General features: G+C 35.0%; 2 protein-coding genes across 6 annotated transcripts in view; one reads left to right on the forward strand and one right to left on the reverse strand.

Moving 5' to 3' along the window:
- LOC128876528 (segmentation protein cap'n'collar) overlaps positions 1 to 14,217 on the reverse strand; it is a 98,785-nt gene that overhangs the window by 15,316 nt on the left and 69,252 nt on the right. For 4 of the 5 annotated variants that reach the window (XM_054122981.1, XM_054122979.1, XM_054122982.1 and 1 more), the window contains exons 6-7: positions 11,282 to 11,516; positions 10,101 to 10,325 (exon numbers count right to left, since the gene is read on the reverse strand). In XM_054122981.1, the coding sequence (XP_053978956.1) occupies positions 10,101 to 10,325; positions 11,282 to 11,516 (460 nt within the window). The remainder of the gene's footprint in view (positions 1 to 10,100; positions 10,326 to 11,281; positions 11,517 to 14,217) is intronic. The other variant, XM_054122980.1, reaches the window with a different exon arrangement.
- On the forward strand, positions 5,708 to 9,626 carry LOC128876530 (ATP-dependent RNA helicase vasa). Its single transcript, XM_054122984.1, has 4 exons — positions 5,708 to 5,870; positions 6,935 to 6,993; positions 7,110 to 8,870; positions 8,989 to 9,626. The coding sequence occupies exons 2-4, from the start codon at positions 6,943 to 6,945 to the stop codon at positions 9,064 to 9,066; spliced, it is 1,890 nt and encodes a 629-aa protein (XP_053978959.1). The 5' UTR covers positions 5,708 to 5,870; positions 6,935 to 6,942; the 3' UTR covers positions 9,067 to 9,626.

Below are 14,217 nucleotides of genomic sequence, written 5' to 3' on the forward strand. Positions count from 1 at the left end.
CGTGCTCCACTGGTCTGTCGGTTTTTTGACAAACCTCTTTGATCGTCCACTTTTCGCTGAACCGAGTAGGAAGCATCGAGAGAGAATTCAGCCGAGAGTTCGAAGCGAGCATTCGTGATTCCAAAAAGGACCTTGTAATGTAACGCTGGTGCCGAACCGTAAAATTCGTGCCGAGCAGTTACATTACAACGTTCTGTTGCAAGTCGGTCGCCGGCTTAAGAAAAGAGACGCGGACATGGCAAAATTGCTAGGAGATAGAGACGAGGCTGTGCAGACGCAGAATATGTACATATTCATGTGCATGTACATACAGGCATATTAAAATGCAAAGAGGAGGCAGTCAAAAGTTGGCGACAAGAGCGAGGTATGGAAATATGGATGCAGCAAAGAAGTACTGGCTGAAAGAAGATAAAAGGAGCTGAGAATTCTGAAAAATGGAAAGAGGGGATGAAGAGGATATCACGAGGGGATGAAACTATGAAAAAGATGTTCTTACAAAATTTGTTGTAAGTGAAGTGGTGGAGAAGGTTTAAAAAGTAAATTAATTTTTTTAATATAACTTCCAATTTAAGTTTTTATATTACAATAAATGTCGTGTGCATACTGCACTTGCAACGTGTTGCATCAAGGAACAAAAATTATTAGGTTGTCCCAAAAGTTTCTTTCGCTATATTAATAAGTAATACATGCACAGTAGTTTATGTTTTATGTAACATCACTGAATTGTGCACGATTCATTTTGCTCCATTATTGTTACAACATGAATATCCATGAAATTTGATTGTCTATTTATATAAACACGACCACATCAAATAATTGAGTGCGACTCGCTAAAGAAACTTTCGGGACAACTTAATACAATATGACGAGCTAAACTTGTTTCGCTACTAATTGTCAGTGTGTTTGTTTATTAAAAGGAAATAAACATTCATCCCATTTTCTGGCATCTCCCTGTAATCATCTCCCTGTCATCTTTCAGCAATGGATCTATTTTTCATGCAAACTCCGAAATGCACGCAAAGGAAAGAAAATAATGTATGCGATAATGTCACCAGTGAGTCGTCTGGCACTGTCAAGAAAAATTGCCAATTCACCGTATGAATATTCATAATCGTTGTATCGATACTGTTTTCGTCGTTAATCGAGTCGGTAAACTAACGTTCACTCAACGTATGAAGAAAGCCATTGAGCACGTGCGAGAAAATATATGATATTACATTAACTATAATACGAGTTTTTTCCTGTTATTGTAAAAACTGAACAAGAAATTATCAAAGAGCTCCTACTCCGTTTTGTGAGAATTTAGCTTGGACACCTCTGACATACACTCGCACAAGTCTATGTGTACAGGAGAGCTTCGAAACTAACAATAAGCTTCAAAGTTTAGACACTTTCCCCTACTCTGTGTCGTCAGAGATTAGCGAAATTCTAATCCAGGTAAAAATCACGAATAAAGGATAAGCAACCTTTCCTTAGACACTGATTGAATAAAAATCGAAGTACACTTATTGGGTTGTACAGAAAGTTCGTGGCAATTTTTAAGAAACATTCAAAGACACGTTTGAATTTTGATTTATATTTATTAAATTATGTATGTACCATTTGGGTCCACAACTTTTCCACTTTTTAAGAGGATGTCCATATGTTATTTGTTTTCAACCATTCCGATATATTCAGACCTGTACCGCCTACTAAAAATCGGCATAGACTTTCCAGACAACCCAATAAATAAATTTTAAATATAATTAAATATTGTGTATCGTGTCGTACAAACGCTTATTCGAATAATTGTTCGATTCGATTTGCTAATTAATTGCTAAATTGTCGATTCTATTCGTAATCCGTTATTCGATTAAAATTTTCTAAACCTCTGCTTTCATGTAAATATGCACGATACGAAATTTTTCCACGTAAATACACAAAAGAAACAAAAACAGCTTATCGCGAGGCTTGATTGACTTTTATGTTTCTTAGGAACAGTCCGTGGCTATGCGAGGTGCCCAACCGTGGCATCCTTGTATTATGTAAACAGCCGCTTAACAACACACAGGAACGTTATACTTAAGTACCATGTGACAATCTTTCCTTCTCAAGCACTCATACTTCATGATATCCTAACTAAATTAAGTGATTACTTCACCTCACATAGTGTCTCAACAATTTTCTGATATTTAACCCATATTTAACAGACTTCCTGTTTAAGCCAGGGATTCGCGAATTAACTCTATGATTCAATTGTCTAGTTCTCGAAAAAATTAATGTTACTTGACACCGTATGCGCCCAATTGCGAAATCGTAGCTACGGCACTGGCTAGTAATACATGGTTATCAGCATAACTGAATGTTTAGAAACGAATTAAAATGGTTACAATGATGCGTTTGTATTTTATCTATGTATACGCATAGTCTGCCTCGTGGAATCCAGAATCCAACTGTAAAATATGATCCACCGTTACAAATTTAAGATCACATGTGCCGCTAGTTTGCAGACTTCGTTCGATCTATTTTGAACCTCGGTAGAGTATGGTTTCTAAGATTTTTGCATTCGGAAATTAGGTTCTTTGGATAACGATCATTTTTAGTAACACTAATGTTATTACCTATGAGATAATCTTATTATTTAACATTTCTGTGTAACCAAAACTAATGATATAGCACTTGATATTTCGTACAAGTATCTCAGGAAATATTAGGTGTAGAAATTAATTCTGTGCCTTTCCAATGGTAAACGTGTCATTTATTTATATAGAAAAACTATATAACTTTTGATCTGTCCTGAACCACACATTTGCAACGTTATATTTTATAATATACATTTTAGAAGAATATAGATCTATAGAAGAATGTTGTTACAAATTTAGTATAAAAATCGTGTGATACTCGATGCAGAAAATATGAAAAGTAAGCGTTTAGTTGAAGAACTGTGAGAAAGTTAACTAGGAGTGCGAATTTAGGAACCAGCCGTTGGTCAAACGTGTCTCTTAAAACAATTATTTCTTCTCTGCACTTTCAGAATTTTTTAATACATTTTTAATAGTTAATTTCATTTTTTAATAGTATATCGTTCATGAGAATTAAATTGGTTGTCTCCTATCCAAGTTTCGTTAACCCTTTGCAGGCCTATGTCGACTGAAGCTCACCAGAAATGCACCGAAACCAAAAAATCTAGACTGCAAAGAGTTAGTTTAATTGCCATAAACGAAGCTTAAATGTTAAATCTTGAAATTTCCTACGTGATGCTTGACTTATTTGGGCATGTAACACAATAATCAGAAGAAAAGTGAAAGTGTAAAGTCAAGGACCAGGATGAAATATGTTTGGAAAAGATCAGCGGGTTTCGAGTGCTAGGCGCTGCGCCTTTTTTAATTTACGATCGGTTGGGTTCGGTATGTCTCCACCTTCGGCGTTAGTTTAGCCGATTTCGAGCGTGTTCAAGTGGCTACGGCTGTGTGCCCATTCGGTTGAAGGTTTTCAACGCATGACCTGCACCGACCCTTAACCCTTTGGAAGGTTTCACCATTTTTAGCCGAACGCGCAGATGACATTCTTGAAGAATGATTCTTCGAATCAAATACAAAGAACATTCGAACGCTATAACATAATTTAGAAATTCCTACGGGACCTCGTTAACGAATGCTTCTAGAATACGGAGATGATACGAAAAGAAAGGAATCAAGAATAATGAATGGTTTAAAAGAATTAACAAACTAGTATACCAAGTAAACTAACTTTCATTAAGATCTCGAATCGCTAATGCGAGTGTCATGAATTGCAATTATTCCCATGATGCTATGTATACATATAACGAACGCGATGATACGCGATATTCGTTCGAAGACAAGAAAAAACGATAACAAAAATAGCACATACCAACACAAACACGCTATGCTTTAGCCGTTTCGATGCTTTGTCTGACAAATCGAACGTTTGTATAACTTCGCCAACGTGTGGTTATTTTCTCTCATTTTTTCCTTTGTTTTGTTCAATATTATTATACGTATCCAACATGGTTTATTGTCGGTTCCGTCTGTATGAAGCAACGTGTGCGGCTTTTTGCGAGGAATAGCTGACTTGAAGATTGGCGCGCTGATAAGAGAAATATGATCGCTGCTAGACTGGACTAAGATGTTGGTTTCAATGCTGCATTATTATGTGTTGCGATTTACGATCCTTGATAATGTACTTTATCTGACTCGATTAGTTCACGTTGACTGAGTGAATTAACCTGAACTTCGTGTAAGTAATTACAATTGTAAATAAAGAATCACTTAATTAAATAGAAAAGTCACCGTCGTTAAACTATCGATAGTAACTCTTGATGTAGACATTATAAATGACTCTTCTTTAAGCGTGGAATCCTTTTTATTTAATATTTAACGAAGAATAACCATTCAATTGTTAAATGAAAGAGTTACCGTCGTTATTGATAACAATTCTTTGGGTACACATCGAACATTGTAAATAACTCGGCTTTACGTGCAGAATTCTTTCAAATTATTTTTCAATGAAGAAGATTCTGCGTTGGAAATGTAATTATTATTTATTGAATTTAGATTTTTCAGGAATTTTGAAATATTTATGAACCCTGAATTTCCCAAGAATTAGTATTATTATTTTGCTGCAATTATTGCTCGTATTTAATCTTCGAGTATTAGCATGTATTATAGTAATGAATTCAAAACGCGTAATCGTATGACTATAATAAATAATGCTCACTTGCAGGAATATAGAAATAATAATTATTGGCTCTTACAAAATTGTATGCTTTAATATTTATGTACATAAATTTTATGTATGAGCAAATCTTTGAAATGTCATGCAATATTTATGAAACGTCCAATAGTATATAAAACTGTATACTAAGTTTAATTATCATTTATTATTTTCATATGACATGTTCATATAGTATATTGTTAATACAAAATCAAAATTTTCATTAATTTATTATGATAATTTTTCATTAAAATTATGATTACAAAGTCACGTTGAATTAAAAGTTAATTTTAAATTCTTGGAAATCATTGAAAATAATAATACTAGTCACCAGTAAACTATTATCACGTTCACAGAGAACTTGACCTTGAGCGTTACTACCTTTTATCTCAAACAACGTTTTCATATTACTAAGCATGTTACACATGTATATTTTTATGTAATTCTTTTATGCATTACAAAATTGTACACAAAATGCTCGTTTTATATTCCTCTTAAAATTCTCGAAAATTGTAGTATATATTTTAATGTTTATTATATTACATAACTATGTCCAAGTAATATATAAAACTATATAATAAATTTAATTAATCCATTATTCCAATTGAAATGTAGGCATATTATAAACTTAATGCAAAATCAAAATTTCGATTAATTTATTACAACAATTTCTGTACTATTGCGATACAGATAAAGAAACAACGTATTACTACGAACGATAAAACTAATGAAGATGAAAATTATTTTCTCCAATTTATATGCAACTTTATTATTTTAAAATACTTTCTTTTAATATTGATTTAATTGTAAGAAATAATAATTGTAACATTCGCAATGTTATACAAAGGAAGAAAAGCGTAAGTTCTGTAACTCTTTGGCACGGCCCTGGCAAGGCTCACCGCAGTGCACAACGCGCATGCGCCTTAATCAAAACTCGATACCCGATTCCCAAGGATACTTTTAGGTTGGCTAACCTGTAGCTCTTTGTTCGTAGAAGCAACGGTTGAACGTCGTTCGCATTTCTGCTCTCACGTTTGTGCGGTCTCATTCGTCTTTCGACATTCGACAAGAAAATCCAGCTCATCGATCTGTTCGACTGTGCACGTTTATATTTTCTTCACTTTAACCTTCGTTTGTATCTCTTCAACAACCAAAACGTAAGTATTGTTAAAAGTAACTTTATTTAATGTCAATATCGTTCAGTCATGTTTGCCGGTAAACGTAACGTTTTATTTTCTTGATATGCACGTGTTACCTATCACGCGTCATAATCGTTGTAAATAATTTTGTTAGTACTTGATAACGCTCTCCCCTATTTAAATGAAATGTGAGAAACAATGCAGGGTGCATTATTCGTACAAATGGACGGTGTAATAAAGTAAAATATTTTTAAAAAGTTAACAAATATATACTTAGTACATTCGTGATCAAAGAAAAAAGCCTTGGACAAAGGCGTGTTGCTTTTATTTCCAATTGTAGAACATACTTTGGTTGTACATATACGTACACACAGTAACGAGCACAAGTATTATGTAAAACCTAACTAAGGAAAATCGCGAATGAATATTGTTTTCAAATAGTCGCGGGAAATTTAGAATGTTTTATAACATTTAGGATATATTCTACCTTGGTTAAAAGAATTAAATTTTATCAAATTAACTTTTACATCACAATTTGTTATACTAATATTTGGAGGTTTTTATTTTATTTTAATATTTTCTCTGGAATCGCTTGAATGTTTTTCTTAATCATTTCCTTTAGAACTATGTGTGTCATAGTCAAGTATAAAGCTTGCGCACTTCCATGCAATGTGTCTGATTTGTGCTTTTCATGTTCGATCTAAATACTGTACCATGAGTTTCACATGTTGTAGACCAAATAATTAATAACAACTCTAATGCATCGTTGCATACTTTCAGTTAATTTTATATAGAAATCTTAGAATCATAGAATTTGATTCTATTGCTCTTCAACGCAAACATATAACTCGAGTAGTGAAGTTGGCAGAGAATTGTGCACATTGTATTATTCATATTTTTATGAATAATTTATTAAAAGCTTTTGTTGTTCAACGTGTGAATATGTGAAATATAATACTTGTATAAAGTAACTTGTGCATAAAATCATTTTATGTTCGTCGATCTCATGATACAACCTAAAATAAGAACTTTATTATTTCTTGGAAACGTTCTTTGTAATTTTTAGTGTAATATTATTTTAGAATATACGATGGATGATTGGGGCCCAGAAACTGTTGAAATCTCTTCGAATACACAGTATGTAAGTATACATTTTTCTCTGTTTTCATGACAATGTAAGAAATGTGTTAGTATACAGTATACTGGTTCAACTTGTTTGTTTTTATCAAATCTGTTTTTTCTTTATTTTCAAATTAGTTCGATGAAGGTGGGCGCAGTTATGGGAAAGGGCGAGGATTTATAGCACCGAACAATAATTTTAACGACGGATTCGATAAAAATAATTCTTGGCCTAATAATACCGACAACGATACCGATAATGATATCGGAAATTCTGGTAGAGGAGGGGGTAGGGGTGGCGGTAGAGGCCGTGGAGGAAGAGGAGGTAGAGGAGGTAGAGGCAGCAGGGGAGGAAATCAAGACAGAGATGGATTCAAAGGCAGGAGCAGAGACAACGACGATGAAAGTAATGGTTACAGGAGGAACGATAATTACAGAGATGATGATAATGGTGAAAATAGTAGAAATGGTAGACCAAGAGATCGACAGCGAGGAGGTGGCGAGGATGGCGACGATGTTGAAAAACCTAAAGAAATATATATTCCTCCAGAATTACCTACAGATGAACAGTCCCTGTTTGAAAATGGGGTTGCAATAGGCATTAATTTCGATAAATATGATAACATCGATGTTAAAGTAAGCGGAGAAAATGAACCTAAGCCCATAGAAAGTTTCGAAAGAGCGGGTCTTCGAAGCATTGTCCTAGAAAATATTAAAAAATCAGGATATACGAAACCCACTCCAGTACAAAAACATGCATTACCAATCATAATGAACGGTCGCGATTTAATGGCTTGCGCGCAAACAGGTTCGGGCAAAACTGCTGCATTCGCAGTTCCTATCATTAACACATTATTGGAACATCCAACCGATCTAATTGTAAATTCTGATTATTGCGAACCACAAGTTGTTATTGTATCGCCTACTCGCGAACTGACCATTCAAATTTGGCAACAGATTGTTAAATTCTCGCTCAATTCAATTTTAAAGACTGTAGTCGCGTATGGTGGAACATCCGTTATGCATCAAAGAGGAAAACTCTCATCGGGGTGTCACATACTTGTAGCAACACCAGGAAGGTTATTAGACTTTTTAGACAGAGGAAGAATTAAGTTTTCTTCCGTTCGATTTCTTGTATTGGACGAAGCAGACAGGATGTTGGACATGGGGTTCTTGCCATGCATCGAGAAAATCGTAGATCACGACACAATGGTTCCCCTAGGTGAACGGCAAACGTTAATGTTTTCCGCTACTTTCCCAGACGAAGTGCAACATCTGGCGAAAAGATTCTTAAACAATTATTTATTCCTCGCTGTTGGCATCGTGGGTGGTGCATGTTCAGACGTTGAACAAAATTTCTATGAAGTTGCAAGGAATAAGAAAAAAGATAAACTTGGAGAACTCTTGGAAAGAGAGAACGCTGCAGGCACTCTAAAGGGTACCATGATATTTGTCGAAATGAAGAGGAAAGCTGATTTTATTGCAGCATTTTTGTCGGAAAATAATTATCCTACGACGAGTATTCACGGCGACAGATTACAGCGGCAAAGGGAAGAGGCATTGGCTGATTTCAAAAGTGGAAAAATGTCTATTCTGGTAGCTACAGCAGTAGCTGCTAGAGGTTTAGACATCAAAAATGTCGCACACGTTATAAACTTTGATTTACCAAAGGGAATCGACGAATACGTTCATAGAATTGGTAGAACTGGCCGTGTAGGCAACCGTGGAAGAGCAACCTCTTTCTTTGATCCCGATGATGATGCACCGCTCAGACCTGATCTTGTCAGAATATTGAAGCAGGCGAACCAACCTGTTCCAGATTGGTTAGTAGCTGGAAATGCAAGTAGAAACTTCATGCCCGGAAAAGGAAGGAGATTCGGAGGAGAAGACATCCGAGATGTGAGTGAATTTCGATGACCATTTTCTAATTATAATTTGCAAATGAGATATTATATTTTGTAGTTGAATAATTAGAAATAATTCAATTGTAATTCATGGATAATCTTTTCTGTTTCAGTTTGAACCAGAAGGTGAACAATACAAGGAAGAAGACTATTCGCTTTCTGTGCCACAGGAACCAGACGAACAATGGTAGAAATTTTAACCTGTGCTGTCATTGTTTTATTGAAAAAAGGGTAATATATAATACCCTTTTTTCAATAAAACAATGATCTCACATCTTCAATGTTCTTTATTGATAACGCTAAGTCAGGGGTACAATTGATTCATTCATATAGTATTTATGTTGATATAAAGAGTCATTAATATACAACAGTAATCTTTTAAGTTGATTTTTGTTTTGTTTTTACATGATAGACGGATGCATATATGATGTATTTAAATGAAGTACAGACTGCATCATGTACCTCTGAGAAATAAGTAGGTTACGTATGTGATAATTATGCAATGTTATCTTCGTTAATATGACAGGTTTCACTTTCAGAGATTATAAATAATCTACAAAAAAAAAATGTTTCATCTGCGTCTTTAAATGTAGTTCATCGTACTGCTCCATCGACCGTACAAATACTAGTTTTTAAGAACACATTATCACCAAAATTGGATCATGTTACTTTATTTTATAAACTGATACTCTCTAATATTATGTTAAGTGTTTTATACAATCCTTTTGTAATAAAAATAAGTAAACCAAGAGTGTTTCATTTTTAATATTTTTACACTATTTTTTTTTTTTAATTTTTCAGATAATTACGGTTATTTTATATAATTCATTGATTATTCTAGAATGGGGCTATACTTTCAGGTCAGGTTATCGATAGGTTGCAATTTAATGTATTTGGTAGATAATGCTCATGACACCTTCTCTCAGACTCATTTTTACTTTGCATATCTTGCTAATCCATTGGTAATTGCTTTATAGGAGATATAACAAAAAATATAGGACTAATTTTTCTCCGATAAAATTATTCAATTCATGATTGCCAACTTTATCACAGACGGGCCTAGATAGGATCTTCGTGAGATAATAGTCGCAAATGAAACAACGGTAGATCCTTAAAATTAAATCTCAACCCTCCACCAGTTAACGATATCAAACAGGCAAGATTCAGTTTCATTTAGCTAGGATATATTACACTACGTTATTATAAATAAAAATTTTTTACATACCGTCGTTCATGGCCATGTCCATCAGATGCAAATCCTCATCGTTGAGAAGCGACGATAGAAACCCGTCGGTAGTTTGATTGATGGAATCTGAAGTTGGTGTATGATAGTACATCATGTCAGTAGGTTCTGATTTGTAAGCAGCTCCGCTTTCTGTACCAATTGGTTCGCTACTGTTTGTTAAATTCATTGATGTTGCCACGGCTGAGCCCAGGTTCGATGATCCACCTGTGGCATTGAGTATTTCAGTTCCAAAAGATTAGATAGAGAATATGATTTAAGCCGTTCGTTGTAAAAGTGGTATGAGCCTTTATTTTTAGGTACAAAAGGTTTAGAAAGCAAAAGTAGTTAAGTTCGATTACTTTCTTACGTTTTCTCAATGTTGTGAATCTAGGAACGTAATTTTTTTATAACAGAAACATAGAATCATTCGTGTTCGTGGATTTGCACAATTTTCATAATGAATGTTTCAGAAAGGTTCATGAGTGTTTATTAAACACTGTTTGTAAAAACTCCTTGTATCACGAAGAAGGACTTATACTACTTTCATAATGGACGGCTCATTTATACACCTTTCATTTGCAGTTTCTTGAAATTAATTATTTTGAAAATAGACATTCAGTCAACGAGACTCTTAAAGTGAGAAGCCCCTAAGCTGTGGCTTACTTGGCTATTGCTTTAATCGGCCTTGAATATATATATATCAAAATGGCGGTATGTTTCGTAATAATATGCCATGCACATACACATATAGCCTTTTTATTTAATTTAGTATATTGCCAAGGATACCATACAATTGTATAGCTTTCACTACTCACATAACATGTTAACATAACTTACCCTTGTGTAACTTATATTACTGTAATTAATTGTAATATTACAAAAATTGTAAGTTTCAGTGTTCTGAAGATCTTGTACGGTTGCACGTAACTCGAAACACAAACAAAATAAAAATTAACAAAATGGAACCTGTACTTCCAACACTGAATGCTTGAATGAAACGATACAAATCCCACAAAATTTTATGATTGAATCTTTGATTTCTAACAAATATAAGAAATCTCCGTTGCGAAGCAGAAAATATAGAAATATTTTATTCGATCCCGTGGTTCTTGTATCGTTGAACTGATTTAGTGATTAGTACAGTACTAATTTTTACTGTGAAAATAGAGACGATTACTCACCCACATTGTGATAAGGGCTCGTGGCATTAAGGTCGCCCACTGGTGGGGCCAGAGTCGCATTATGAAGCAAAACGTTACGTTGTGCTTCATAATGACTGTGGCTTATACCGTGCCCTGGGTATCCTGGATGCGCAGGATGCGCGAAGTGGTCTGGTGCACCAGGTAGGGACAAAAGAGATGCCAAATCCTGCCATCGTTGTTCCATGCTCATAGCACGCACAAATGGCATGCGACCCTACGACACAAAAGCATATTCCCTTTGATTAGTTTCTTTCATGATTCTATCGAAAAAAAAAATCCTAAATGATTCTATTTCAATGAAAAGAAATTTATACTAATAAAAATGGTTTCAGTTAATTATTATTGTCGCTATTTCGCGCAGAGTACTCAGAAAGACGTCCCCAAAGAATTCTATTTTTGAACATGTATAGAATCAAGAAGGATCATATTACACATCTGTATTCGTATTATCCTGTTGTATAGGAACACTGAAAATTAAACGTTTCGAATGAATTGTGAAGAAATAGAATTAAAACAGGTCTCGTACTAGTTTCTTTCATAATTCTATCGAAAAAAAAATCCTAAATGATTCTATTTCAATTAAGAGAACTTTGCGAATTAAACGTTTCAAATGAATTGTGGAGGAATAGAATTAAAGCAAGTCTCATACTATGTACATGTCCAATATTAGTATTGTTTAGTATAACGATATTGAAAATGAAATATTTCGAACAAATTCTGAAGAAGTAGAAATAAAGTGTTATCAGAGGGCCGTGGATCTATCTATCAAATGTCACGTCTGGTGAATCTCGCAGGTATCAAAGTTGTCAAACGTCGATTGGTGGATCGGTGGATTTTGGGGAGAAAGAAACCCTGCTGGTCGCGTAGGCGTTGGCCACACGTAAGAGGCTTCACAATATTAATGACCTTGGTGCCGTCTGTCAAATGTGAGCGAGGATCCACGCTGATCGTGATCGAGTGTCAAGCTACGAGTCAAACTATGAAGGTTGTGACGATGAAAAATTCTTATTCGACAAAGGACACTCCCATACGACACGATAAACTATTTCTTAATGATATTTTGTATGATTGTAAAAAAGAAGAAGCAACTTCGAATGGAAACTTCTTGATTAGCGTGATATAAATGAAAGTATATAAAAATAGGATCTTAATAACGGGCACGTAACTAGCGTCGCCAGATACAGATGAAATGTACTAGAAGATCATTTTTTAATATGATTATTAGGACAGGACAATGCCAATATAGATATGTAATATAAGACTAATGCATTAACGTAACAACGTTGCTTCAAAGTAGCAGTCAAATGAAACGAAATACCTATAATACAATAAAGTGACTACTAGTGTTTATTAGCTAATGATTTATTAATGCAAGACAAGACTGTTCTAGTCTGTTCCGAGGATTACCATAGATACAAGGTCTTAAAATGTCAAATAATAAAATTGTACAATAATTTCGTCGAATATAAATATCACATGCTACATTCAGCATCTGATGGAACTTCTTCAGATAGTTTTATTCAATCGATTATTCATAAAATAATTACATAAAATTGACGTGTTAATCTCTCGTCAAGGAGAACGAGTCCCATTACATTATAGCCAATTATTCCGCTCCCTGTATTTATGCTAAATTGTTGTTCCGATCTGTCTTATTTTACACAGATAAGAAAATGTTACATTTAATGGGCAATGAACGAATACACAGTTTAATTCAAGGTGGTATTAAATAAAACCGTAGAATGACAAAACTTTGGAATACGACAGTTGTATTTTTATTTTTTTTTATTTTTACAGTAAATAAATGAGACAATTGCAATAGAAAATTACTTTCAATACAATTGAATTTCCACTTGCAATTAAAAGTTAATTACGTACATCTTTCCCCGAGGAAACTTGGAATCAACTAAATATTTCATAATACATACGACTACGATTTAATAAATTACCTAAGTACAATTTCTAAAGGTCCTTCTGGAGAACCTTATCTCTCGAGCGCAAACATTTCTTAAGAATAAGGAAACGCGAGCCACCGTCCCGACTCTTTATATTTTCGATACGTGTACGATTATTAGATGCAAATACGCGTCGTTGCCTGCACAGAGTAGGGTTAATGACCGTGCCAAACGCGTAAATGAAAGAAACAGTAGTTTCTCGGCGTGCGTCTGGCAGAAATAGGAACGGCGATCACCAAAACTAAGTAACGCGCAGACCATGAGAAATTGTTTAGCCATGGTGAACTGGTAGCTCGAGCGCGCGTGAAATGCCCTGCGCCGTTCCTGGAAATAGTGTGAATCCGGTAAGCTTTTTACCGGGGCTCAATCATAGTTGTGTCGAAGCAGGACGCAGCTGTAAAGCCGCGCTATTAGAAACGCGCGCCTCGGACGCGACAAATCGCGCGCCGTAGAACAAACGTCTCCGTCCTACATTTGGCGGCCTACAGCCGACAGATGCGCTGACAAGCGAGAATCAGCTTAAAAGTTCGCGCATGACAGATTGCGCTGACGACTGGATTGATGTATGCGAGCAACAATCGCCGCGGATTCGCGCTACGCCAGCCTCTGTCCTATTCATCTTCTTCTTGCGAGAAACGCATTAACGGCAATAGTTCCATTAAACGCCACCAGGTTGCGCGGGTGTATATCGCTGGCATCGGTGCCCTCTGCTGGCCAATTTTCCAAGTACTTTACGCGCGACTTTATCATTTAATCGGTTGTTGGATCATTGTTACAGTTGAGGTTCTTATTATAGTCAACCTGCAATTGCTCCCAAGCTTTTATTCTAATTTACTTTCAATCGTAAATGAAAGACTGGATTCAATTGAAATAGGTTCGATTATAAACAGAAGGGCAAGTTTCAATTGCGATTGACCTTTTATTGTTATTAATCTACAACAGCGATTCATATTCTATTGA

The sequence above is a fragment of the Hylaeus volcanicus genome, chromosome 5 (genome assembly GCF_026283585.1).
Source record: "Hylaeus volcanicus isolate JK05 chromosome 5, UHH_iyHylVolc1.0_haploid, whole genome shotgun sequence".
Classification (NCBI taxonomy): Eukaryota; Metazoa; Arthropoda; class Insecta; order Hymenoptera; family Colletidae; genus Hylaeus; species Hylaeus volcanicus.

Bases quoted from the DNA above. Each gene is read 5' to 3' on its own strand.
- LOC128876530 (XM_054122984.1), top strand. From the start codon at position 6,943: ATGGATGATTGGGGCCCAGAAACTGTTGAAATCTCTTCGAATACACAG. The intron at 6,994-7,109 runs GTAAGTATACAT...TTTTCAAATTAG, and splicing joins TCTCTTCGAATACACAGTAT to TTCGATGAAGGTGGGCGCAG. The intron at 8,871-8,988 runs GTGAGTGAATTT...TTTCTGTTTCAG, and splicing joins GAGGAGAAGACATCCGAGAT to TTTGAACCAGAAGGTGAACA.